This window comes from Pholcus phalangioides, unplaced genomic scaffold, assembly GCF_987345545.1.
Source record: "Pholcus phalangioides strain wild (caught in Gottingen) unplaced genomic scaffold, Ppha-v1.0 ptg000017l_1, whole genome shotgun sequence".
In the NCBI taxonomy this organism is placed as follows: Eukaryota; Metazoa; Arthropoda; class Arachnida; order Araneae; family Pholcidae; genus Pholcus; species Pholcus phalangioides.
In genome coordinates this window covers 59,851,191-59,878,859 of record NW_028301610.1, presented here as the reverse complement: position 1 = coordinate 59,878,859, position 27,669 = coordinate 59,851,191, and the positions used below count along the sequence as shown (strand labels likewise).

The following is a 27,669-nucleotide window of genomic DNA, read 5'->3' as shown; positions in this document are numbered from 1 at the left end:
ATGACTATCACTTTCGCTATTTCACCAGCTTTTCATTCATTCACATTTATGTGTGAACTGAATTTGCTTCTTTGCAAATCTGCTTTGCTATCACACCATATACCGTTCTTTGAAGCGATTCAGCCAGCCGACAGTTGCTTGAAATTTTTCGCATTGAAAATCGCATGCAAATTCCAGTGCCTTTTCTCGTATGAGTGGACTGGTTACTGGCACAATTTGGGAATGAATGTCTTGACGCCAGGAAAGACAGCTGCATCCACATCTTAAAATTTCGAAAGTCTGATCTTTATCCTATGGGATCTTATAACTGCTGTTTTTGAATTTGCTATTCCAATTTTGTCAAATTTTTTAAAAATGTTAAAGGAGTAGATGGAGATATGCATTAGTTTGATGCCACATTGTTTTTCTTTACACCAGCATTCACTTCAGAAATAATGTTAAGTTTTTATTTTCAATTGAAAACTGTTTCCTTTTGAAGATTTTTCACTTATTTCGAAACAGAAAACAATATCAAGCATTCACCTTCCATAGCACTGATTTGATTTCCTTTTCGTGCACTGTATTGATTAAAATTTCTTCCTGAAACCCCACAAGCCATAGAAGTAAAACTTTTTTTTCAACAGTATAGAACAAGCACTGTTTACATTAGGGGGAGGGGAAACGGCAATAGGGAAAAAACGCAAAGTGTTATGGGAAATTGTCATGAAACTAAAATTTATCAAAGAAGATGGTGCAAAAATTTTTTTTCCTTTTTTCCCTATAAAGGAAAAAATTCGCCAAACCGGATTATATATTCACTCTTTTATTTCTGATAGTTACAATATTTAAATTTTTTGTTACTGTTATATTTAGTATTTGGATATCACAATCATAATCTACTCCCCATACACAAATTCCATATTGAACAGTGGACAGGATCCATGCATTGTAAATAGTAGTTGAAAATTTTTCTGACATAAATATTTTGGGGATTAAAATATATTATCAAATATATGAGGTATATTATAATAATATAGAATTTTATTCTGTTGATAATTTCTGTATGATTTTTCCTATTTAAATTATCTCTCTACTGAATGTTTTTCCCAAATACTTGAAGGTTTCAGTCATTTATTTGAGGGCAATCACAGTTCATTTGTACAATTTGGGGAGTAATATTGTTTCTGAAATGAACTTTCAACATCATTGCTTTGAAGTTGGAATTTTATGTATTTTGTTTTTATAATATAACTCCAGTTTATTTTTATAGAGCCTATATTGAATTTGTTCAAAGCTGTCTTCTGTGTATTGCTTTAACATTTGATCATTTGAAGCTGATATGTCTAATGCAGCATTATCAGCAAATGTAACCAATTTGCCATGCAATTGCAAAGAATGAGTATCATTTATATATACAAAAAATTCTAGTGGTCCTGAATTTAATCCCTGAAATTTGAAATTTATTACACATGCAACATATACAACATATAATAAATAGTACATACAAAAACAAAAAACACATACAATACAGACGCAATATACAAAAACATATATATTACCATTTATGTATTAGCCCAAGGGGTTACATAATCCATCCAGGGCATATTGATACTATAGTATATATTGGGTTTGACAACAGACCAATGATGTATATATATAATTCAAGATATAATATTCAGTCCTCATTACATTCGTAAAGAGAAAAAAAATTTATTTATAAGTTATTATTTAATTGCGTTGATTTTGTTTATTAGTAGTTTTTTAAATTTGTGCAGTGATTTTTTTGAAAAAGGATTTTTCTGACGAATTCCTTTTCTTATTGCGTTATAACCATTTATTATATTGTTTATTTTAACGTCTTGGTTTCTATTTTCCAGATAGCTTTTCAGTCATTTATAAATTTTTCCCCTTGAACTTTCATTTTAGAATTTTTTTATTAACATCTTGTAATCAATACTCTCAAACGCTTTCTTTATATCTAAAAAAAAGGGCTATGTTTTTATTATTTTTGTTATTTCAAGTATATATTCAGAGAGTTTCAAAACAGTCATTTCAGCATTCATAGTTTTTTGAAAACCAAACTGTGTGAACTCAAAACTAACTGTATTTATTAAGAAAACTGCAATTTGATTTTTCATGACTGATTCGATCACTTGAGAATATGGGCAAAATTTAAATGAGACGAAAATTTGTTAAATTATTTTTACTTCCAGTTTTACTTCCAATTGTGCATTTTAATTTTCCACAAATTCCCCTTCCAATATGTAAGTGTTTACAAGATAAAGTAAAAATCTATAATGATATTTACACTCTTTTCAACATCTTTGCGGTGATACCATCATAATCACATGCTCTATTATTACCAAACTATTTGTTGTTTGTAAATTTTTTGCACTTATTGGGCTCAATGCCACCTTTTTGGAATGTGTAATATGATCCATATTTTCATTTGAATCAGAAGAAATGTTTTCAACGATGTTGATGAAAAAAATCATTGAAATCCTCAGACAATTTAAAGTTGTTTAGAAAGTCTGTTAAAACAATCTGTGGCATTACCCCTTTACAATCATATTCACAAATTTCCATTGTTTTTACCACATTTTAGAGATTCATTTTGATAATACAACAAGTTGTATATTTCTTTGATGTATTTGATTTTTTGTTTCAGCAAGGTATTGAAGTTATTTTCTCCCACAATTATTAATTTTTTCGCAATAATTGGTTTTTTTTTGGGGGGGTTCTGTATTTTAGAAATACAGTAAAACCTTCTTTAATGGCTATCTCCAAACAACGCTAATCTCTGAACAATGGCCACATTTCTTTGATTCAGGCCACTGATGTGATCTGGAACAGTGCCCCAGGCCACTGATGTGATCTGAGAATGTGCTGCTTAGTTCATTCTCACAAAAATAGGTTTGAGATCGCAGACCACATCAGATGACTCTGAGGGTCACATTTTATCCATGCATCACGAGCATAGGAGAGTTTGAAGGGTGAAATTTGCACCCCTTCTACCCCTACGCCAGGGGCCAGACCCGCCTGAATACCTATTATAGTACCTTATTATAGTAATTACAGAACGGATTATCATTTTACATGTTCCATAGATCACAATTTTTTTTCAGAAATAAAATTTCTATTCCCAATAACAGCCACCTTGTAATAGCAGCCACACACACACACACATTTTCACTGTCCCATTAGTGTCCGTTATTGGGAGGTTTTACTGTATTTGAGATCCATATTTTTTATAGGCATCATTTCTCAGCCACCTTGTAGGGCATTTTGCTTTTTATGGCTTTTGTATTTATTTGTATAGGTGTTGTTAAACAGGATTTATTGTTATTGATAGAATCAACCATACTCTGAAATAAAATTCACTGGTAATAGTTATTGCAATGGGAAAAAAAAGAAATTATTCTCAGTACTGCTTTAATGCTAATAATTTTCAGAAGAAATTAACCAGACTAATTAAAATACATTTTTGATTTAAAGCAAGTATTGATAAAATCATATTTTACCCTAACAGCAGCATTGAAGAAATATTTCACCCTACTTGATGCCTTGTATTTTTCAGTTAGGAGATACCTTGCCTCCTTAAAACCCTCTTATTTTGACAACGACTAACCAAACAATCTCTGTAAGATAGGTTTTACTCCCAAAACACATTTTTCATTCCTCCAACTCGACATATAATCAGCTTTTGTTCAAATTTTATTACAGAAGGAGAGAGAGAGTGTTTTTTCCCTTCCCTTTGGAGTAGTGTAGGGGGAAAATGTAGAAGATTAAAAAAAAAAAGGTTATTGTGAGTCCCCACGACAATAAAAGCTTGTTCTTGCCAGTGAAACACTTGTCGATGACGAAACTCCATATGCTTTGCTTGTTGGTTTCTTTACATGTGTTGATGCTGATTTCTTTCTTGGAGGCCATTGCATCTGTATCTTATAGGCATTTGGAATTTTTTGTTTTCGTATGTCAAACCTCATTTCTGTCCACCACTTCCATCAAAACTGTTATTTCCTCGTGTAGCAACCTTCGCTGTATAGATTCATCTTGTGTGCCCCAAACAATTCAGTCTCTGAGCATGACATCCAACGTTATGCCAAAATTGCAAAACTGCCAGGCATCATAATTTGGCTAATCAGCAACTCCTGCTTGTCTTACTCAGTTGTTGAACTTTAATCTTTCAACGATCTCAGACAGTACCGGGTCGAAGTGCTCATTCAATGCTTGGATCAGTTCATCCAATGTCTTTATCATTTCACAGAAAATAAGTTCTACAGCAGTCCATACGTTGATGCACTGATGACTTTCAAGAATATTGCTTGTTTCCAATCATCGTTTTTGACACCATTCATGATGACAAAACTGCTGCAAACGTTTTGTATACTCAGTCCACTCAAAGTGTGGGATCAAAACTAGTTGCCAAAATTCATCAGGAAAGAAATCAGAAACGTTACCAATGTTAAATCTCTTGAAATTACTACATTTACTAATCATACAGGATGATTTCGCAACACAATGGGCGCCATTGTGGTCCCAACATCGACTGCCTATATCACAATATACAAAAACCTCTTCCCAGAGATGAAGTTCCTGCTTCTATCTGTCTGTCTGTTCCAGACTCTGCCACGAAGCTGGGCTGGAAGAGATCTCGGCAACAGGATAAGTCGAGTGGCAAAAAAAAGTTCGAAAGTTCTGCCGTTCATTCATTCATGCTTTCATCTGTCAATCACTTTTTCACTTAATAATTTTCACAGCACATTCCTCCAACCTGACATATCAATTGCCAGTGGGTGGAGTCAGCTTTTGTTCAAATTTCATAGCTCAAGCAGAGAGAGTTTTTTTCCCTTCCCCCTTGGTGTAGTATAAGAATATGCATGCAGTATAAATAATAGAAAAGGCCAGAGTATTTCTCCTCTTTGGTTTTTTATTATTCTTGGAGTTGGGGGGGAGAGCACCAACTGCAAAATATAAAAAATATATATTCTTGAAAAGAAGGTGTGGTATTTTACAGAGAGTTCAGTGATTTCCACTGTGGCAGTTATAATGCAGATCAGCAAAATGTTAAAAACTGATTTAAGGGTTGAGACATCATATGCTCATAATATATATTTTTAAAAAATCATTAGAATTACAGCTTCTTAATAAATTAGAGTAATTGAAAATATGAATTTTCTACAAAACACATGTTTTTCTTAGAAATCAGAACAAAACACAAATTTTTCATAAACACACACAGCTATAATATACAGCTATGTATATAAACAATTACACAAACGGAGAAAGTATTTTAAACTATAGAACACTGAAAACATAATCTTATATTTTTGGTTACGTTGATTTTGAAGATAATACAGCAGGCACATGTACATATTTTTCATGCCATCAAGTGCATTAAAGTACAGTCGACCCTTGGTTTGCGAACTTGATTAATTCCTGAAGTCCATTCGTTAAACAAATTGTTGGCAAACTAAAAAATAACTTTTCCCATAGGAATCAATTTTTAAATGAATTAATTCATTCCTTGGACCCAAAGATTTTTAGAGAGAACTTTTACAACAATTCCTGTATAATGTAAAACTAATGTTAATCATTAAACTATCCTAAAACTGAAAAAATAACCATAAACATGAAAGAAATGGAGTGTAAATGAAATAAAAACGATGCCAGGGTCATGTCTAGTTTTGTCAATGCCATCTTTTATCATGGTGTCAAAGCCTTAAAAATCTCTGGTAGCAACACAATCTGGCCGTAATATACACCAAGCCAAATTCATGGTTTTGTAAATATAGCTACAACCTTTGTCAACAAGAAATATATAGGATATTGAAATAATATTTCCAGAAGCCACACTGACCAACTACTAGTTCTGTCAAATATTATGAAAATGTTTCTTAGAAAATTTCTTTGGTTCAAACTTCATGAAGTTTGAAATGAACTGCTGATAAGTATGGGCTGGATAAGAGAAGTGGTATTTAGGAGTTGGAACTTTATTTAAACAAATCTAATTTTTCAACCAACTCTTCTGCTAAAAAAAGAATAAATCAAAGATTGCCATGTGGCTACATACTTTGGACATATCCTTCCCTGCAATTTAGTCCATTTTGCATGTTTGTGAATTGAGACTAGTTCGCAAACCGAATGGTTCACAAACCCAGATGTTTGCATACTGAGGGTTGACTGTATATAGCATGGTTTCCCAAACTTTTCATTCCATCGCCCCCTTCTTAAGAAATTTTTTACCTTTCATCGCCCCCTAACTCAAGTGAACCCATAGGATCCCATGTTAAATCCGTCGCATCTATCGCCCCCCTGGATCATTCCATCGCCCACTTTGGGAAACACTGGTATATAGGCTGCCCCAAATTGTTTGCATAGTAGATATTTAAGTAACCATTCTTTTGAAACATACTTTTAATTGCAAAAAGTTTTCAAATCACGTGCTGTTACTTAAAATCTCAAAATTTGTTTAAGAGGTTGTATACATGAAAAAATGAAGAAATTAAAATTAACTTTTTATACAGTCCTTGTGTGTTCAAAAACTCAATTAGAAAGTTGTTATCCTGTCTCTTCCTAGGCCAACAAAAAAAATGTCACGTTTCTAAGTGCAATATTCACCGAGATATTCGTATTTGAAAAATGGAGGAAATTTGGGAAGAAACAGCTCTAAATGTGGGAAAACCATTTTACATTTTACCCGCATTCAACTTCTATTTAAGACTAAAACTTTATCCTCTTGCAAAGGAAACAGAGGAAGAACAAGGAGAAACTTTTCTACATGTGTAAAGCTAATTTCTATAACTCAAACACCCATTGCCCTCACATGTGATATTTTTCAACCTTATCTTAGGTGATATTCAGATTCCTTGCAAAAATTTCCTATCAAAGTACAGAACATTGAAAATATTATTTTATAAGATATAGTTGAAAGTAAATAATATCATTATAGACAATTTTTTTAAATACATTATCATCATGGAAAATTTGCTGGGACCATAGAGTATTGGTAGCTATAGAGTGTATCATTATATATTAGAACCTCCCATAATGACACTCCCTGTTAGCAGACACCACCCTAAACAGCATTTTTTTAAAATTACATTGATGGGCCTCAATGTATTTTAATATCCATTAGTGCAGTGGTTCTCTACCTGGGGCCATATGCCCCCTGCTATACTGGGGTATTCTAGGGGGGGGGGGGGCACGGGTGAAAATCAGATGAAAGAGGGAGCTAAAGCTTTCAAATTAAAATGTAGTGGGTAGAATGTGACTACTTTCAGAATCCAGCAAACAGTCCATGAAATCAGTTCCATCCAAAGCCCATGGATACCATATAGGCATGACCTGAGGTCTTATATCCATAGGGGCCTACACGTTGAGATCTGGTACTATGATTTTCAAATGTTAAGTGCGTAAATATATAAGCTCTTATTTGCAGCTGACTGTGCGGGGGGCCCAGAACATCACATTGCCCAGGGATTCACGATGTTGAGAAGGCCATGCATAATACTTTCACAAGAAGGAAGCTCGCTGAACTCTATCCCGGGATAGGCATGGACCTACGGTGATGTGTCGGTAGGTTTGATTTATTGTGTAGGTCCATTTGATTATCCTGTGTTTTACGCAGAACTATTTTTCCCTTATATTTCGGCTCTTGGGAGGGATGATCACCCACTTTATGGACCCATACCTGGCCCAAAATTCCAGAAATCAATCTCATTAATAAAATTTTTGTTCGTTTAAAATGTAGTTTTTGGATTAAATTCGATCCAACAAGTAGAAAAGTCCTCGCTCTTGGATGAAGGTAGGGAACCCTGGATGAGATCATGGGCCACAAGAAGAAAACGGGGTCCAAAGGGACCATGAGTTGAAAAAGGTTGAAAAACACTGCATTAATGGAACTCTTTGTTAGCAGACAAAATCTTTGGTCCCAAGGGATATGTTATCGAGAGGTTTTTCTGTATATTCTTTTTTGTTTTCTATGTATTTCTCTTTTGGATATTGTAGATATCCTGGTAATCTGAGTTTATAGAAGTTAAGTTTTAAACAGAGTTCTGAAACTTATTTTTGAGTATGACATTATGGACATCTTTCTCTCAGCCACCTTGTTGGGCATTCTGCCTGTGGCCTTGTATTTGTATTTATTTGTATTTATTTCACAGTAGTTACTTTTTATCTTTCATTTCTTTCAAAATTTCAGGAAAATGAAGAATTTGTGCCATCTGAAGAAAGTTATAAAGAGATTTTTAAAAGGAATACAATTGAAGTATATAATACTCTATATTCAAATTTGTTCTAAAGTATTAAACAATTGATTTAGTTAGGTAAATTTGAAAAGAAAATAATCAAAAAAGTCAATACCCTGACTTAAATGAACTCTGAATTAAACAACTTTTTGTGAAAAACACCCAGTCCTTTGAATTCAAGCATAATTAGAGTGAGGTGCATAGGGTTTTTGTTGAGATTGAAATTATGAGATGTGATAATCAAGTAAAAAGAAATTCTTCAGTTGCACACACACTATATGTAATAAAGTGCTGTGTTAATTTTTCAGATGCTAAAAGTAGAAGCTGGTAAAGCAGCTAACTATAAAACTGCCAGTGATTTAGATATGAAATCCAAAGATTTTGATGGCATCTTTCATCTTTTGAAAACTGGTCATTTGAGGAGCTTCCAAAAGGGAAAATTTCCACTTTTGCTAAATTTACAAATTAGAAGTAAAAAAACCCTTTTTTTTTTAGAATGGACTGCTTCACAAAAGTAGAAAATAGTCCAACAAGTAGCATAAGATATTCTTATACCACACATAAGAATATTCAAATATTATGTTTTTTTATCAACATTTGAGAGAGTTATCTACATTCAAATTTCTGAAGTGTTCCATTTTGGAAAGAAATTAGTGAAAGTGTGAGTGCGTTACTTTTTGGAGCTGTTTTTAAGTCTGAAAAATTGGAAACTTCCACGCCATTCTTTGATTTCAAAAAGTTTCACCTTTGGAAGTAAGGTACTTACTCTCTCATGAATAACATAAAAAACATGGTCATTCTACAGTGGAACCTCTCATAATGGAAATTATGAGATACCAACTGATACTTTTTGAATTGCACAGACGGTACTCAATGTATTTTATTTGATCATTTTTGTCGCACTACGGTCATTTTCTGCACATGAGATATAATTAGACCGGGACCTACAATTTATTGGCGATTCCGAACAGCAGCATTTTTATACTGCGAGAGATTGTTGCGCTAACCATTCCCTTCAGTAGCAATCCTTTTCTGTGGTCATGTCGCCGTTTCTGTTGTATCCCTGTGTCAGGAAAGTTTCTGACAAGGACGAACTGGGTATTGAACTCACGACACCTCTAAACATTCTTCGGTTCTTTAGGTGAGTATTTATTGACCTGGGCTACCGCGCCCTCGATGTGATTTATTTCCATTAACGGACACTCCTTGTTAGTGGACAAAATTTTCAGCCCAAATCCCTAGAATGACTGCTTTGTTATGTTCCCTTTTTAATGAAAAATACTGAAGTGAATGAACAAGGGGGATATGTTCCCATTTGGTAGAAACGGCCCACTTTACTTTATGATATTTTGAACAAAAATATTCCCGTTTGAATAAACACTGTTGAATAATCTGACTTAGCTCATCTGTTGAAAGTAAGTTCCTTATTTGAAATTTAACATAATTAGCAGGCAAAAAATTATATAGTAAAATCTCCCAACAACGGCCACTAATGAGACTGTGAAAATGTGGCCATTATCGGAAGTACTTTTATTTCTGGAAAAAAAACCCCTGAAATTTGTGATCCACGTACATAGCATATAAAATGACAATCCATTCTGTAACTGATTACGACAGTTGCATAATTGATTATATTAAAATATATGATTATATTTTGATGGAATATAATACTTTGATTAATCAATCTACAGCACTATTATGACATTCTAAAATTCAGGCTTGCAATGCTCTTGTAGAACACAACAAACGAGAAAAAACTGATATGAACGAAGACTGTGTACCAGCAACCCCAAATAGTTCTTTGTTCACATTGGACCTTCAACTAGACCAGTGTTTCCCAATGTGGGCAATATTGCTTTCTGGGGGGGGGGGATGAAATATCCAAGGAGCAGTAGAAGCTATGGGTTTAGTATAATTTGGGGAAGGGGAAAACTCACTTTAAAAATCAGTTTGAAAATTATTTTTTCCATAACGATATGCAAAATTCTTTTTCCCGATTCCATGTCCAAAGTGGCCGTGCATGGGCGGAGATATGGGGGGGCCGTGGGGGCATTGCCCCCCCCCTCATCAAAGGTGGAGTCGGCTTATCTAATGTATATATGAATTGACATCATCATTGTGCCCCCAGCAATAATGAACGTGCCCCCAGACTTCCAAGTCTATCTCTGCCTATGTGGCCATTATTCAGAAATCATTGTTGGGAGGTTTCTTGTAATGTTAAGTCTATGGGACACGTTTGGTTCCAATAAAATGTGATTATTGTTCGGAGGTGGCCGTTAGAGGAGGTTTCACTGTATTGAAAAAGATTCTCAATAGGATATACAATAGCACAAGGAAATGTCATGATGTAAGAAATGAAGATCTGTAAATATAGTGATCTTTCAGCATGGCTGGAACTAAAGTGGGGAAAAGAGGGGGGGCACTGGGAATTTTTTCAGATAAGTTTCACTTACTTAACAAATTTGAAACAAGCAATTTATATATTTTTTGCACAATTATTGTGGAAGACGAGGAAACAACAAAAATTCCTGTTAAAGTATACGCATGCTCAAATGTGTGCAATGCTTGAAATCTTTCACATCCAAAAGCACATGCAAATTCCAGTCTTTTCTCATATGAGTGGGCTGGTAACTGGCACATTTCGGGAATGAATGCTCTAAAACCATGTATGTTTCTGGAAAATGTCTTGAACAAATGTCCTGTAAAAACAACTATATCCACATCTTGAAAATTTGAGTGTCTTATTATTTTTTCTATGGGATCCTATAACTGCTGTTTGAATTGAAAATTCAAACCTAGTTCGATTTTTCAAAAGTGTTGAAGAAGTAGGTGGAGATAACTGTATTATAATGCCACATTATTTCTATTTACTCCAGCATCAACTTCAGGAAGGTTCGTAAGTTTTTTTAATCAAAAACTGTTTTCTTTTGGGGCCACTCATTTTGGAACAGAAGAAATATAAATCATTCCTAACATGTAGCACTGGCCTATGTAACACAGATTTGATTTCTTTTTCATGCACCATATTGGTTAAAATTTCTTCCTTCACCCCACAAGCCATAGTAACCCTTCTTCTCCAACAAGTTAATTCTCTGAAACCGATTTTAAGGAATCATTTTTTGGAATGTTTTGTACACTTTTGTTGATCATAAACTTGTTTTTGAGTTCGTTTTAACAAATTTTTCATTTCATATATGGGAATGCACAATACCTTATTCCTATGTAAACCTGTTTTAAGGATTGAAAAAGTTTTCGTTAGAACGAGATTTTCGTTATAATGGTATTCAACTGTATAACCCTACTTATTTTCCAATTGTTTTTTTTCCATCTTGCAGACAAATTCCAGCCATATTAAAATGAGTGGCCACATCACTGTGAGAGAAAAAACTGACATTGGTCCTACTGGTGACGGTAATTCCTCGGTTTCTGAAAAAATTGAATTGAGAGAACGACCATCTATAGCATCAAGCCATATAAACAACATGCAAATTGAAGATATGGAAGCAGAAGATGAACGATCAGATTCTGAAATAAGTGAAATGGTATATTATGCTGTTTCTGAAGATGGTTCTGAACCAGGGGATGGGTATGGATCTTGTTTTACTTTGTTATTTAAAAACATGTATACACAGGGTGATACAAAACTTTTCATTAAAATTTTGTGGGGATTTCATATAGGTCTAGTAGAATTCACCTGCAAACATGTTCTCATCAGTGCTGTCTTAACGTGTGGACCCACCCGTGCACCTCAAAAAAAGAGGGGCCTCACGAAAATGAGATGTAGTTGAAATTTTCGAGGAGTATGCATGTAAATTCACTTTGAAGGGATGTCACAACTTCACAAATAGTAGTAGACTCCATAATCAACAATTGTTATACATTTATTGCATTTAACTTACCAAAGGTTAAAGATTCAGAACTAAGTTGAATTACTAATGTGTGTGAACTATTGAATGAGGGTTATACAGATGAACTGGTGCAATGTGAATGTACAATAAAATTCAGTACTATTTATATATCTGCGATGACCTAGATTTTACAGTGACGATTGAAGTCAGTTAAATTTTAGTTCGCCACAAATACTCCCCCTTGAGTTGTGAAGACAATCAAGATGTAAAACAGAAAACCAGAGCAGGTAATCACTGTGCTGTCATGAACTTCATTACTTGAATCTTGAACCAAGGAATCAAAGTACATAGGCAAATTTTAGCCTGTCTATGGAAATTGATGCTTTCTTGCAGTTGGTGTCCTAAGTCTCTGCAGAACATCATGTGGACCTTGCCTTGATATGGCTGTTGCAGTGGGTGACGAATGGCATCATTCCTGATGAATACATACTTGACCATCGGAAGATTTTTGTGTACAAAGCATGTTTTAGAGGTGTGGGTTGAAGTAGGAGTTGCACGTAGTCACTTCATATGAGCTTTCAGACTGTCCAAGAAGTCTTGCCTTAAAAGGATGTCTTTGGAAGAGTTTTTGTAGAACTCACCAGGCATCCATACACCAAATCTGCAGGCGTAGCTTCTGTATTCTCTTTCAAACTCCCAGATATCTCAAGCAGCATGCTGGCAGAAACTTCTGTCCACCGGATGTCTGTATGGCGCATGATGGTGCTTTTCAACTGGTCATGAAAGCACTCTACGCAGCCATTAGACTGGATGGTAAGCATTGGTTCTGGTTTTTTCATCTCCAAGGAACCTGCAAAAGTATTTGAACAGGTCACTTTTAAAACTTTTTCCTCTGTTAGTTGTCACGGCTTTGGATACTCCGAAACGAGTCACCCAGCCAGAATGAAATGTTTCATTCATTGTTTCTGCAGTTTGGTTTGGAATTGCCTCTGGCCTCATTGTATTTTGGATTTTTCACATTCTAGACAAGTTCGACACCACTCTTTACAGTTTTTACTCAAAGATTTTCATATAAAATGTTTTTTCACCATATTGATAATACCTTTGATTCCAGAATGCGATAGCCCATGAATTATGTTAAATACTTTGCTTCAGAATTCCTCAGGAACATATGGTCTAATCGCATCTGTAGAAACAGCACAATACAAGGGCACACACTTGGTGGCTTTGGCATCAAAACTGCTATGATACCAACATAATTTCCCTGAATGCAACTGATCTGAAAAATTCCGATCTTGGGATTGAGATAGTTTTTTGTGTTAAAAATTTTCTTTTATGTTTACCAAGTGACATTCTTTGTACTTTGTCCCTCAAGGCTGACAAATCTGACCAAAGCTGGTCTAATTCAAAATTTTATTTTTGAATGCTGGATGATGCTATAGGGACATTTGCATGGGCAGACATAGGGGGTGCCCCCCCCCCCAGCATCAAAGATAGAGCCTACTGATCTAATGTATATGCGTATATATAAATTGACATCATCATCATCATCATGCCCACCCAGACTTTCACGTCTATTTCCACCTATGGACATTTGAGACTTCATTTATTTTGTCGGCAATAACTTCCAAGTCCGTAAAAGAATCTTTACATGCATATCTGTTACATATGAGCTGGTAACCTTTGTGACCAGAATATATGCATATATGCAATACCTCTTCACTGATTGAATTCGCAGCTAAAGTTTGCATTTCATTCAATAATTGTGATGGTTTTTTGTCATCTACACTCAAATCTTGTAACAATGATCTAAGTCACGATTTTTCAGATTGTGAAAATACTCAAGTTCTCAAGTTTTAATCTGTTCATATGCCCTTTCTGTAGACAGATCGCAAACAAGATCTTTGCTAATTTAGATGTAAAAGTTTTAAGTTGTTGCAATTATTATATGAAATTTAGTAGTCCCAGCAGTGATACCTGCGAAGTGAAATTGGGATTCCATTTGTTGAAACCACAATTCCCTGCCATTTTCCCAAAAAGGTAGTGCTTTGATGGCTACTCTGGAGCAGAGGCTGAATTATTGGCGGAATCCCTCATGACAACAACATGAGCAACTTTTTTTGAATGGCCATCACTGATGGACCAGACAGCAGAATCAAGAATTCCACTTAAAATGACAATAGGTCATAAAAAGGTTTAATCTCACCTTGAAAAATGTCAGATGAAAAGCTTGACAAAATTCAGGCATCACTGGCGACTATTCAAACAGCATACTCAGCATCAGCATGAATCTATGTCTGCTGACTCCAGAACATTAAATTATTAGTCACCAATAAAGGGGTGTAATGAATTCAAAATAGTAGACTTCATAATCAATAATTGTTATTTATTACATTTAACTTATCAAAAGTTTAAAGATTCAGAACTAAGTTGCATTATTAATTTGTGTGAACTGTTGAGTAAGGGTTATACAGATGAACAAATGCAATGTGAATAAAATTCAGTATTATTTATAGATCTGCGATGACGTAGATTTTGTTGTTACGATGAAAGTCAGTTAAAGTGTAGTTTGCCATAGGCCCAAGGACTCATGGTGCTCTTAAGATGGCCCTGGTTCTCATGAGTTAGTAGAGAGTGCTGTGTATGTCTGAAATATTCCACCTGCTTCAGATAATTGTCTGAATGCAATAACTGTGCTCTGGACTCTGCCATGAAGCTGGGCTTTAAGAGATCTTGTCAACAGTTACTGAATGCCAGTGGCAGAGTTGTGGTGTTCAGAAACTGTGATCGTTGTAGAGGAAAAGAATACAAACATTTTTTCGATGTGCAATACCTGTTTGAAATGAATGACTTCATCCATAATAAGTTGTACAGAATTAATATTTGAGATTTTAAATTAAAGTTTTCACCTTAAAATTCCAAGCCAGGATTATCTGGGGTTGGCAGGAAGTCATCACTCATGATACAGTACACCTATCTGGTACGGCATATAATGCCATCAAGAGATGCTCAGTGACTGTTTATGGGGAAACAACATGGCATTTCTATTGCCATTTGGTAGTTCTGAAATGACATAAGAAATCCATTCAATATGCAAATATGGTATGCGGCCGGCAGTGATTGGTAATTTCTCCTGTAGCCAACATTTTCAGTTTATGATGTAAAGACTCGCTAAGGAAAGCGAGGTCCCAGGTTCGAACCTCACAGTCACCACAGTGGTGGCTGGCGGAAGTTTGTTTTCTGCGGTTCCCAACCTCAAGGTGCGACAACCCAGCATTACTACCCATTACTACCCAGGATTCTGGTCTGGCAAAATCGGTGCAATCAATACACAAAGGAGAGAGACAAATGATTTCAAAGAAATTTCTAGTTTTTAACAAAAGTAAATTTATTAATTCCTTTAACAATTAAATAGGTTACGAATAACAGAATTATTTCTCAATTTTCATACCGTACACCACTGCAAGTCCGTTGTCTCATCAATCTAGTCTGACTGCAGGAGTTTGGTGATCATTATCGGATCACACGAGCCGTGACGTCATCGACCTTGAACGGATGGTCACGATCCGAGACGAGGCCTCACGTGGAGGGAAGAGCTGCAAACTAAACGGCCGAGATGACGATTGGAAGCAATGATCGATGCGGAACCATACGACGGACGGATGAACGATGACAGGAACCGAGACGACAACGATTGACTAGAGATGTGGCGTGATGGGTCCGGAACCAGCCGGCGATATATAAGCACCAGTGAGACGAACTATTTCATTCTTCAGATGACTCACCCAAAGGCAACCACCTTCACCTAAAGTGATGTATTCTGAGTTGAAAGGCGAGGACGAATGCGAGCTGTAATGCGAAGTGGCTCCGGGTATTTATGCCTATAAAAGGAAATACGGAACGATCCAACTCCTGGGACCGACCATCTCAGAAAAATACACATCAGAGCACAGCTAATAGGAAAATATAACATCTAATTTACATAAATAAATGACAATAGATTTTTTATAAGAACTTTTGCAAAAATAAGAATGGCAACAACAATAAATTAAAATGGCGATGTGGTCAAGAGCGCACATTTTTCCGGACTATGAGCAATGAAAATATCACAGACTAATTGAATCAACCATGCACGGTTATAAAAGGTAAGATAACATAACAAATTCTGTTAAAGATTATACAATTACAACTATATAAACATGTTTCAAAAATAAGAGATAGAGGCAGGTTTAGAAAATTCCCCAATGGTTCCTAACTATTGTTACAAAGGCGTGAATGCGAGCATCTCGCCACAGAGAGCAACAGACCAACAAACAGTACAAATGTAATTCAATCATAACACATCACTCACTTCACTTCTGAAAATAAACACAACACTACATATGCACTCCGACTGTTAGGGTACACACACAGTTACACTTCTGGCACAACTCACTAAGTAGTAAATCGCCCATAGATGGTGATAGACCTGAGTTGTGCTCAGTTTGAAAAAAAGAATCTCTAAGAGAGGATCATAAGGTGGTTCGAATGGTATATGGGGCAGTCATTGCCAAGCCGAAACCACTAAAGCTATAAATATGGAATTTGGTCAGTATTACATATTATAATGTAGATACCCAATAAGACAGGATTTCTGAAAATTCAACCCCCATGGGAGTCATGAGGGGTTCAAATGTTATATGGTGGAAATCATCGCAGACCAATTTTCAGATTACCAAATCCACGCGAGTAGTAACAGCTTGTTGATAATATTGAGAAAGCTCAAAAATATTCCAAGAAAGACAGGGTGTTCAAAAATATTGTGGGAGTACATCGGGTAATCAATATAAAAGAAAATGTTACTGTAATTGAAAAACAATTTTGCATAATAAAGCAAGGATGGCTGTGCTAGAACCATGAAAATGTTATGAATATTCAAAATAATGTATCAAATCAACAAAAATTATTTATCCTACAAAGGAACTTCCGGCCTTTGTAATCCCGAGTGATCCCGAGTTTGGTTACCATGTTATCCACTTGGCACCATCATGATGGGCAAGATATGCATTCCATCCTAACTTGCGGCTGTATTGACGAGTTCGTTTGCACGATTGAAAACAGAAAAACGTGTGGATTGTTTAAAATTTCATAATAAAACTGTTATAGGGAAATCATCGGTAAATAATTTTCAGATTACCAAATCCTCATGAACGCAAAACAGCATTAAATGCGGACAAACCGTTTTACCCTTACCCGTTTACCCTTTTCTTTTGGAGAAATGGAATTTTCTGGGACCCACTTTCACTCTCGGAGGACCCAGATTTTGCTAATAATCCAGGACCCAGGTAAATCAGAGTACAGTGGCATCTTTGAATTAGTATCATGAACCTCATTAAAACACCAGTATAGAACAGAATGGATATATAAAATACAAATAGCAGTATTTCTGTTTCTGTTAATGGTCTCAGCAGGTAACGATTCAATTTTGAAAATGCTTTTGAATTGTGGGCAGCAAAAAGATGTCAATGAATTCTTTTTGTACTGGAATTTACATTTTATATTAAAAAATTTTCTGAGAAATTGAATTTTCTGGATGTTAATGCCGAAACTGATATTTGGAAAGAAAAGTGATTTGCCTCCTCCGGGAATCGAACCCGAGTCCCCTTGCATACTGGCAAGTGTGCTAACCAATACACCAGAAACACACTTTTCAATTCCTTTTAACACGCATTAGTAGCGTGAAGCGCTGAGTGGAGTCAGAGCAGTCTCCCTTAACTATAGCAAGTTTTCGTCCCAGTTGGCGTTTTTGTATGAAGAGATGGTATTTTTTTGGCCGGAAATATACTGAGAAATTGCAGCGCTTCATGCTACTAATGCGTGTTAAAAGGAATTGAAAAGTGTGTTTCTGGTGTATTGGTTAGCACACTTGCTGGTATGCAAGGGAACTCGGGTTCGATTCCCGGAGGAGGCAAATCACTTTTCTTTCCAAATATCAGTTTTCGCATTAACATCCAGAAAATTCAATTTCTCAGAAAATTTTTTAATATAAAATGTAAATTCCAGTACAAAAAGAATTCATTGACATCTTTTTGCTGCCCACAATTCAAAAGCATTTTCAAAATTGAATCGTTACCTGCTGAGACCATTAACAGAAACAAAAATACTGCTATTTGTATTTTATATATCCATTCTGTTCTACAATGGTGTTTTAATGAGGTTCATGATACTGATTCAAAGATGCCACTATACTCTGATTTACCTGGGTCCCGGATTATTAGCAAAATCTGGGTCCTCTGAGAGTGAAAGTGGGTCCCTCTCAAAAAAATTAAAGAATGGTGTCTCTCCCCCCATCATTCACTGTTATCCCTGTAAAACAGCTAATTTGTTTCTGAAAAGATGTTCAATTCAAAGGTTCATTGGAAAAAAAAGGTTAATTTACCAGTTTATAATTAGGTTCTTTTACTTTCATTGTCTACTAGTAGAGAAAGCTTACAAAGAAACCCATAACCACTGAGAATTTAACATGTAATAAATCTGAAACAAATATAATTAAATTGGGCACATTTATATATTTACTAATAAAAATCAATCTATAAATTCTTTTCTGATTGATTTTCCAATTCGGAAAACTTAGCCCTTTCAATAATATATTCTGATTGAAAGCAAATGAGGTTCTGAAATTCATCTTCTGATTACCTAATCATATAAATATTTGCAAAGCAATTTCCTGGTAGAATAATTTTCTTTTCCCTCCCTGATGGTCCACAACTCTGATCTACCTCCATTTAACTGCCACAATATTTCGCTCCTGAATATGGGGAGCTATTTCATATTTCTGTTGGTGAAACTTGACTGTATGCTTGTGTGTGTATCCAGCGTTTGGCGTGTTTTGTGCTTAGTAGGGTGCCATCTATCCTCCAAATTGCTAATGTGTGGAGTTAAAATGTAATGTATACATATTTGTGTTGTAGGTCTGTGATCGTTGTGGCAACAGTTTTTTTTTTTCGTAGGGATAGCTAACTCAAGGTTTGAAAACCTTAGAAAATCATATTTAGCCGATTATCACTGTGTAATCGCAGGTTGCAAACCTGGATTTTCGCTGAACGCAAACTCCAAGGAGGGCATGGGGACCTGTGCTTACACCCCAAACATTGAAAATTTAAAATGTTTTAAATATTTTTGCAGAAAATTAAAATATTTAAAAAAACCATTCTTATACAATCTGCTGATTTAAAATCCGTTTTGAGAATTAGTCACCCAAAATTTTTGTGGAAGAAATCCTTGTGCCCCTCCAAAAAAATGATTCTGTGTACGCACCTTTAATTTTCACGATGAGAAACAGTGACGACTGCATAGCGGCTGGGTGACAAAACTGTGGATTTTCAATGTAGAGTTTTTATAGATTTGGTTCCCCCCCCCCCCCACAAATAACGATCTCTGAAATTTTTTTTTACAGTTTGAACAGGCATTCCAAACATTTAAGATTTTTCAAAAAACATGCATTTGCAATCTTGTAGTAACAAAACAAATTTACGGTGTATAGACTGTCTTTGAATGTGGGTAGATATCCACGAAAGTACCGTAATTTCTGATATGTAACCCACAGGGGAAAAAACTCTCTGAAATTGGAAAATTTGTTATGCAGCCCCTCATTCAGGGACACAACTGGATACCTTATCATCTTATTCTCCAACAACCCACAGATTATATCAATACAATACAGTAAAATGCTTCATGTGTACTTCAAAGTAGTAAAAAAAACTGGTTTTCAAGGTGGCTTGATTATGAAAAGTAGTAGAAAGAGGAGAAAAAAAAGCTGGGGTGGTTTCTTCTTTCTGTACTTTTTTCCTTCTTGGAACTAGGAAAGAATGCATCCCATAGGATGTGTGAACCAAATTTTTATGTGTCTCCTTCCATAATTCTGGGTATTTGATGCACGTTGGTATCTCTGCATCAGGGAATGACTATCGTTGAGTAAAGGCTTCAAGCAATTGGTAGTTTTTGCATGTAGGCTTTTGGGGGTGTGGTCAACTAGTTACGTTTCCAGACAAGCTTAATCGGCCCATCAACACCCCCCACCCTCCTCTGAAACAAAAGTCGCTGAACATTGTTTCCGATTGGCCAACAAAAATTTCACTTCCGGATGTTTGAACGTCCATCAAATGGTCAATTTGACCATCAAGAAGCCAAATGGACACTTGCAATTTGGCGAATTTTATCTTTTATTTATTCACCAAATGAAGCATTTTGTCACGATTTGGTGCAATGGAGATCGGCAGCGCGAACCTTGCTGCAGCATGACATCTGACATTTCAACTGATTCTACTCGCCTGGGAAATGGAACATTATTCTGAGCAACCCTTTGATTGTGATTTTTTGCCTCATTGTTACTGTCATTCAATTCAAGCAGTAAAAAGTATTAAGTAGTCAAGTTTAAACATAGACAGCAATCTAAAATGAAAACTGCCATGTTGCAGAATCAATTTAAAAATTGTTTTTGTTCCATGAAATTTTATCATTTGTTAAAGTTTCTGATTTTTAAAAGATTTATGTTATTCATATTTTCATTCACAATTTAAAAGAGTATCCAAAATTTAGAGTCTGGGTATGTCGTCTTCAAATTTTACAAGTCATGATCTATAGCAGTGGTTCTGAACCGGTGCTTCGTGGAGCCCCAAGAGCTCTGTGTGCACTCTCCAGGAGTTCCAGGGCTGCTTTAGGAAAATAAAAAAACACGTAAATTTGAAAAAAAATATATAAATATTTTTAAATAATAAAAATAAATCATAACTTTGATGAATAAATAAAAAAAGTAAGCCTATGGGACTGTCACGGTGGGAAAAGTAGGACACTTCCCCCCCTTTGACAAAGAAGCCTGACATATTTTAACCCAGAATTGTCATGTCAAATAAGTGAAATTTGCTAAATGTAAATATAATTGTGTTTGTCGCGTGGAAAATATTTGAGCTTCTGTCTTTATATTTTTGTGGAAAGCTGAACCGAATTTCGTGGTTGTCTAGTTCCTTTCCTCTTGTGTTATCATTCATGTGTGTTATGAATATCATTCCGTCTGATATTCATAAAATGCCCGAGATCTGAACCACAGATCGTTTGTATAGAGTGGACACACACTCTTTATGCATCACACTGTATGTGTTTGTCGGAAAATTCTAAATATTAAATGCTTTGCTTTGACATCTCAATCATTTGAGCTCAACAACAAATTCCTTGAATTTTTCTGATTCTTCCTGTGAAATTTTGAGAAATTCCGAGTTAAATTGAACGAGAAAATGTGTGTTCTTTTGAATAATATATTCTTTCTTTTGTGAGAGAGACACACCTAATGATCCACTGATAATCAAAGATATTATCGCCATCTTGATGAGTCAGTTTTCTTGTTCCCACACGAACGCGTTCGTTCGTTCGGTACGTGTAAAAGGAAGATAAGATTCCTTTTTCTTTTTCCCCTCTCACTGTTCGTAATCTGTTGTATATTTTTTTTTATACGTGAAAATCCGATTTTTCGCTTTTTGCATATTCTGAGTCTGGTTTTTTTTTTTTATTAAATAAGGGAAACAAACATTTTTGTTAACCGGGAGTTAAATAATTTTGAGACCGTGTGAGTTTTTCAATTTTAAAAATTTATATATATTTTTTTCTTTTTCTCTCCACTGTTTCCAATGCTTTGAAGAAAAAAAAAAAAGGCTTGTGTTGTAAAATATTTTGAGGGAGAGAAACTTTTGAAATAATGTTATATGCTTGAAATTATTCTCTGTTATCGAGAAAGTGTTGAATTTGAATTTTTTTAAGAATTTCCTTTGTTTGGATTTAAATTTTTCGGCATGTCGCGAAACAAGAATATTTATATATGATGTCGCATATCGTTGGAAAGCTAATTTTTTTCCCCACACAATGATGTTAATGTTTTTTCATTTTGATGAATATTTGTGCATTTAATCCGGAAATCTTATATTGAAAATTATTGTTGTCATTATAAACTTTGCTGAAAGCCGTTCATTTTCTTTATTGAGAGAAGATGTTTTTCTTTTGGTTTCATGTTTGTGTTCGCGCCTTGTGATACAATTGGGTAAAATTTTGGATGATGCAGTTTGCGCGACGAATTAGAGGATGCGCTTTCTCAAGCCCCGCCCATCACTCAATTTACATATTACCACTGAAAAACTTTGGAGGCGTGCAGTTCATCGGGACCAGTTGCACGAGAAAGCGTGGTCCCGCCGTGAAGAATCCCCCCCCCCCCCACACGTAACTTGAAGAGCCCCTGAAACTCAAATCCCAAGTCAAGTCACTCAAACCCCTATTTAGTTCTGAACTGCCAAAAGTCGTAACATTTTACTTGAAGATGTAAGCTCAAGAAAAACAGTATGAAGCATCGTCTCGTCATATCAGTTGCTCCCAACTGATCCGTGAAGGAAGGCTTACTGTCATGCCAGAAAGATGAAGCCCAGCAGCTGTCTCTTGCAGTCCAGTCCAAGGTTGGTACTTCGACCACACTACCCCGAGTGGTAGTACAGATGGAGAACTTTGATGCTCCGACATCGTAAAGTATGAGCACGGACCGTCGCTTCAACAGATACAGAGGACATTAATCGTTCAATTCGCCAAGCAGATTCGCCAGTCAAAGGATGACTTATGAGAAAACGAACTGTCCGTACTGAGTGTTCAAGTTAAAGAGAACTGTTCATCGAAATCCGGTTGTCAAGAATGAAGTGACCTTAATATGGGAGATAGTGAGTAAATTTTCTCTTTCAAATTTTGTTGAGTGGTCAGGAAAAACCAAACTGCAGCGATATTTAAATTTTTTAATTTTTCGATAAGTAAAGTAAGGTATTTCAGCATCGTTGTTTTTTTTTTATTTATATATATTGTTTTGGTTATATGAATTAAGAATTAAAGAACCTAATGCGTATTTAGACCTCTGTGTGTTGACATATTATTTTTTTTTCTCTTTGTGACTTAATTGTTTCGGTTAAAAATGCTGTAGTACATATTTATTCAGGAGAATTACTCACCGACACACAAAGGGTTATTGCGGACACGGTAACAACTCAAAAATGGTACCCCACTAATATGATCACCAGGCCAAAAGTTTTCTTTCTTCGAGTACTGTCAACTTAAATAGTACTCAACAATTTAGCACCACAACAACATAATTGGTGCCGTGAAAAACATCAATCGTCACATTGGTGCACACAAATAAATCTTAAATTTTCGATAAGTTCAATCGTCACATTGGTGCCGTAACAAACAACAACTACAACATAAATGGTGCCGTGACAAACTCGAATCTGAGTAATTTTCTTTTCTCCTGAAGCTATTCTAAGAAATGCATTTGTGTTGCATGAAAATATAAAATATTCTGCTCTCTTGTCAAGTAAAATACTAATTAAATGTCACACACACACAAATTTTATTTTGGGGGTTAGCTATGAAATATGTGAATATTTGGTGTGCCTAAGATTGAAAAATTTCATGTTGGTATAGAGTGGATACAATTTAAGTATATAGTGGTGTATATATTTATATGTACAGGTTATGTTGATCGAATTCTTTAGGGGTGACCTCTCATTTGATGCACAAATAATTGTTTTGGTTCTACTGCTAGTTGTTTTTCCTTTGGTAAACAGACATACACACACAGTGACTATGGCACAAGCACAGGATCCACAAACCCTGTGGCCTATTTTGATGGGTGCATATAACAATTTGCCCATATTTTCAGGTACAGCTGAACCCTCAGCTCGTGAGTTATTTCGTTGCATTGACAATGCTGCTGCATTGGCAGGGTGGAATGCACCACAGAAAAAGCAGCTAGTACTGCAGAAGTGTGCCGGAAAAGTAGCTTCGCATCTGCGTGAAAATGAGTACCGTGTAGCTCAGATGACCTATGACCAGTTAAAAAACTATTTGATCGAACGTTTTGATACTCATGTCACTCCCGAATACACGTTAGCTCAGCTAACTAGTTCAGTGCAACATGACACTGAAAAGGTGAAAGATTTTGCAGACAGATTGGAAGCACTGTCTCGTAAAGCAGTTCCTATCACAGAAGATGAGGATGAATCGGTCACGACTTTGAGGAATTCACTCCTCCTTTCTAGATTTACTCATGGTGTAAATCCCGCACTTAGACAGTTGATGGCTACACAAGGTCCCACAACATTTGAAGCTGCTGTACAGATAGCTCACAGAATTGAGACGGTCTCAAACATGACAAATTCCACAGCTTGGGCTGGAACAGCCTCACAAATCGCACCTCAAACGTCTCTTGCACAGATACAGTCACAGGTGTGTTCCCCAGTGTCACATGCTGTAAATTCAGATACCATGTTAATTTCACTCATGGACAAAGTACAGTCACTGGAAAAATCACTGAAAGAGTTGTCACTCTCAAACCAGGCTAGCGTACCAAATACTCGTCCACGTTCACCAAATTTTCTTTCGTGTACTCAAAGTGCTCGACCACAGACTTACCAAACACAAAACGTACCCTATGGTGAATCTTGGAGGCATACAGTAACATGCTTTTACTGTGGATATCGTGGCCATGTTGTCAGAGACTGCCGCAAACGCATTAGAGACCAGTCCTCTAGACAAACAAACACTTACTCTCGTGGAAACACTTCTCGTAACCAGTCGTCTCCACGTCCACATTTTTCACGTCCAAACCAGAATCGTAATGGCAGAGGTCAAAACACACAAAATGAGGGTACACAAAACAAAACAAGGTCTATCTCGCCAAATTCCAACAATGAAAACAATGCACGCTCGACTTCTCCAAAAGTCAGATTCACAGACAATGTGCAAACAAATGAAGAGACTACTAACTGTTCTGAGTCAGACAAATCACTACCAGTAGTTGATGTCACTGTTGATGGTCTTAAACTTCCTTGTCTCGTAGATTCAGGTGCTTCGCTCACTCTGATTTCACATGTTTGGTGCCGAAACAACCAAATGACTCACAGGTACACAAAAATAACGCCTGTTGTCATTAAAGGTGTGTCAGGAGAGACACTTAAAATTCAACATACTATCACTCTTTCTTTCCAAATTTTGGACAAAACAGTGGAGCAGACATTTTTTGTTATTCCTGCTAGCTCGTCACAAAGGTATGAAGCTCTCTTAGGAGTTGACTTCTTCACAAAACAAAAGGCTAACTTTTCATTTTCTTCTAAGGGAATGATTTTGACATTCCCAGACTCTAAGCAAGAGTGGTCAACCGAACACAAAATTGCATATGGTAGGTCAAAGACACAAATCAAAATTCCTCCACACTCTGAGATTTTCATTCCCATCGTTGTCAAACCTCGTGTGTCGTCTAATCTTTTGGTATTTGAGGGAAATCGTTCACTAGTCCAAGTATTTCACGTAGCAAATGCTGTTTATGAGTCTCTTCCAGAAAATGAGTACTTACTCAAGGTAATCAACCCTTCATCTCGGGAAGCTTTGGTTGAACCAGGCACAAAAATTGCTAAAGTGGAACCACTATCACTTGCACACTCAGTCACACATGACATATGCTCCTCGGTTGAAGAAAATTTTTGTGACACTTTCTCTTCTTTTTCTGACATTAACTTGTCCCACTTGTCACATGTAAACAAAACAAAACTTGAAAATTTGATTGTTGAATACAAGGACGTTTTTGCTAGTTCAGTATCAGAGCTAGGCTCTTGTGACACACTGCTACACCGCATCTTCCTTGAAGATGACATTCCGGTCAGACAACGTCCATATAAGGTCCCATACAAGTTGAAAAATGAGCTTCAGTCTCAAATAAATGAACTACTCGAAGCTGACATAATTCAGCCTAGTTCTTCACCATATTCAGCTCCTGTGGTTTTGGTTCGAAAATCTGATGGATCTTATAGATTGTGTTGTGATATGAGGAAATTAAACACAAAAACAATTCCTGACTCATATCCTCTTCCAAACATGACAGAATTGCTAGACATGCTCGCAGGATCCCTTGTCTTTTCTTCTTTGGACCTATGCTCAGGGTTTTACCAAATGCAAATACACCCTGATGACATGTATAAGTCAGCTTTCATCACAGACCAAGGCTTGTATGAATGGAAGCGTGTTCCTTTTGGGTTGAGAAATTCCCCTAACAGTTTTCAACGTCTCATGGAGATAGTTCTTTCTGGCCTAAAACCACTTAACATAGCAACATATGTTGATGATATCATTGTAGCAAGTAAAACGGTAGAGGAAAACTTGGATAAGCTACGAATAGTTTTCTCGAGACTCAGAGATCACAACTTAAAACTTAAACCTAAGAAATGTCAGTTCCTCCAGGATTCGATCACGTACCTTGGTTTTGTTGTTAAGGGTGGTTATGTCACACCCGATCCTAAAAAAGTTTTGCCACTGGAGAGTAGTTTGACCAGGCCTGTAAACAAAAAGAAGGTCAGAGCTTTTCTGGGTTTAGCCTCTTTTTACCGCCGTTTCATTCCTAATTACACACATGTTGCAATGCCACTTATTGAGCTAACGAAACGAGACACACAATTTCTTTGGACTGAAAAAGCTCAAAATTCTTTTGACACATTGAAAAAGTCAATAATTTCGTCTCCTTGTCTTAAACTTCCGGAACCGAACAAACCATGGTTCTTATATACAGACGCCTCATCAGAAGCAGTAGGTGCAGTCCTGATGCAGGATGATGAAAAAGGTATCCGTCACCCAGTCGCTTTTGCTTCACGCAAACTCAAGCCAGCAGAGGTCAAGTACAGTACGGTAGAGCGTGAACTCCTTGCTCTAGTTTTTGCTACTGCATATTTCAGACAGTACCTATACCAAGAACATTTCGTTATTTACTGTGACCAGGCTAGCATATCCAATGTGCTGAAATTGAAAGACCCACACTCCAGAATTGCCAGATGGTTGATGTTGCTACAGCAGTATAACTACACAGTTATACACAAACCAGGTCGTCAAAATACCACAGCTGACTTTCTCTCCCGAGAAGCTTTTCCAGTATCTTCGATACAGACCATGGCTGTACCAAATTACACTGAAGACTCTCTTCGTCAACTTCAAGAGTCAGATCCGTTCTGTTCCAAATTCTTTGACTCTGATGGTAACTTTGAAGCTAAGCCTGATGTATCCCCAAAATATAAGAATTTAACTTTCCTTCTTGTGGGCAAACTTCTTCATGTTCATTCTGCTGATGTTCCTGAACGACTCAGACTCGTTGTACCAGATTCCTTGACCATGGAAATCTTCCAGTTGTCTCACGACGTACCTACTTCAGCTCACCAGGGTTTCACCAAGACTCTCGCCAGACTGAGACAGTCCTATTGGTTTCCTCACATGTACTCGCTGCTGAAAACGTACATCTCATCTTGTCACGCATGCCAACAATCAAGAGCACACCGCGCTCAAGATAAATCACAAATGCTGAGAGTTCCAGTCACGTCCCGTCCGAATCAAAGAATAGCGATGGATTGTGTCGGACCGTTGCCACACACATCAGCTGGAAACAGTTACATTGTTGTCATCTCCGACTATTTCACTCGTTGGCCAGAAGCTTTCGCCGTTCCAAATATAAGGTCAGAAGTCATTGCTCAGGTCTTGATTCGTTACATTGCCACTCA

At 36.3% G+C, this 27,669-nt stretch overlaps 1 protein-coding gene across 6 annotated transcripts in view; it reads left to right on the top strand.

Annotated features, from left to right (window-relative positions):
• Nucleotides 1-27,669, top strand: part of LOC149074195 (mitogen-activated protein kinase-binding protein 1-like) — a 413,671-nt gene that overhangs the window by 266,428 nt on the left and 119,574 nt on the right. For 5 of the 6 annotated variants that reach the window (XM_089246846.1, XM_089246851.1, XM_089246848.1 and 2 more), the window contains 2 exons: nucleotides 8,183-8,248; nucleotides 11,564-11,814. In XM_089246846.1, the coding sequence (XP_089102972.1) occupies nucleotides 8,183-8,248; nucleotides 11,564-11,814 (317 nt within the window). The remainder of the gene's footprint in view (nucleotides 1-8,182; nucleotides 8,249-11,563; nucleotides 11,815-27,669) is intronic. The other variant, XM_089246852.1, reaches the window with a different exon arrangement.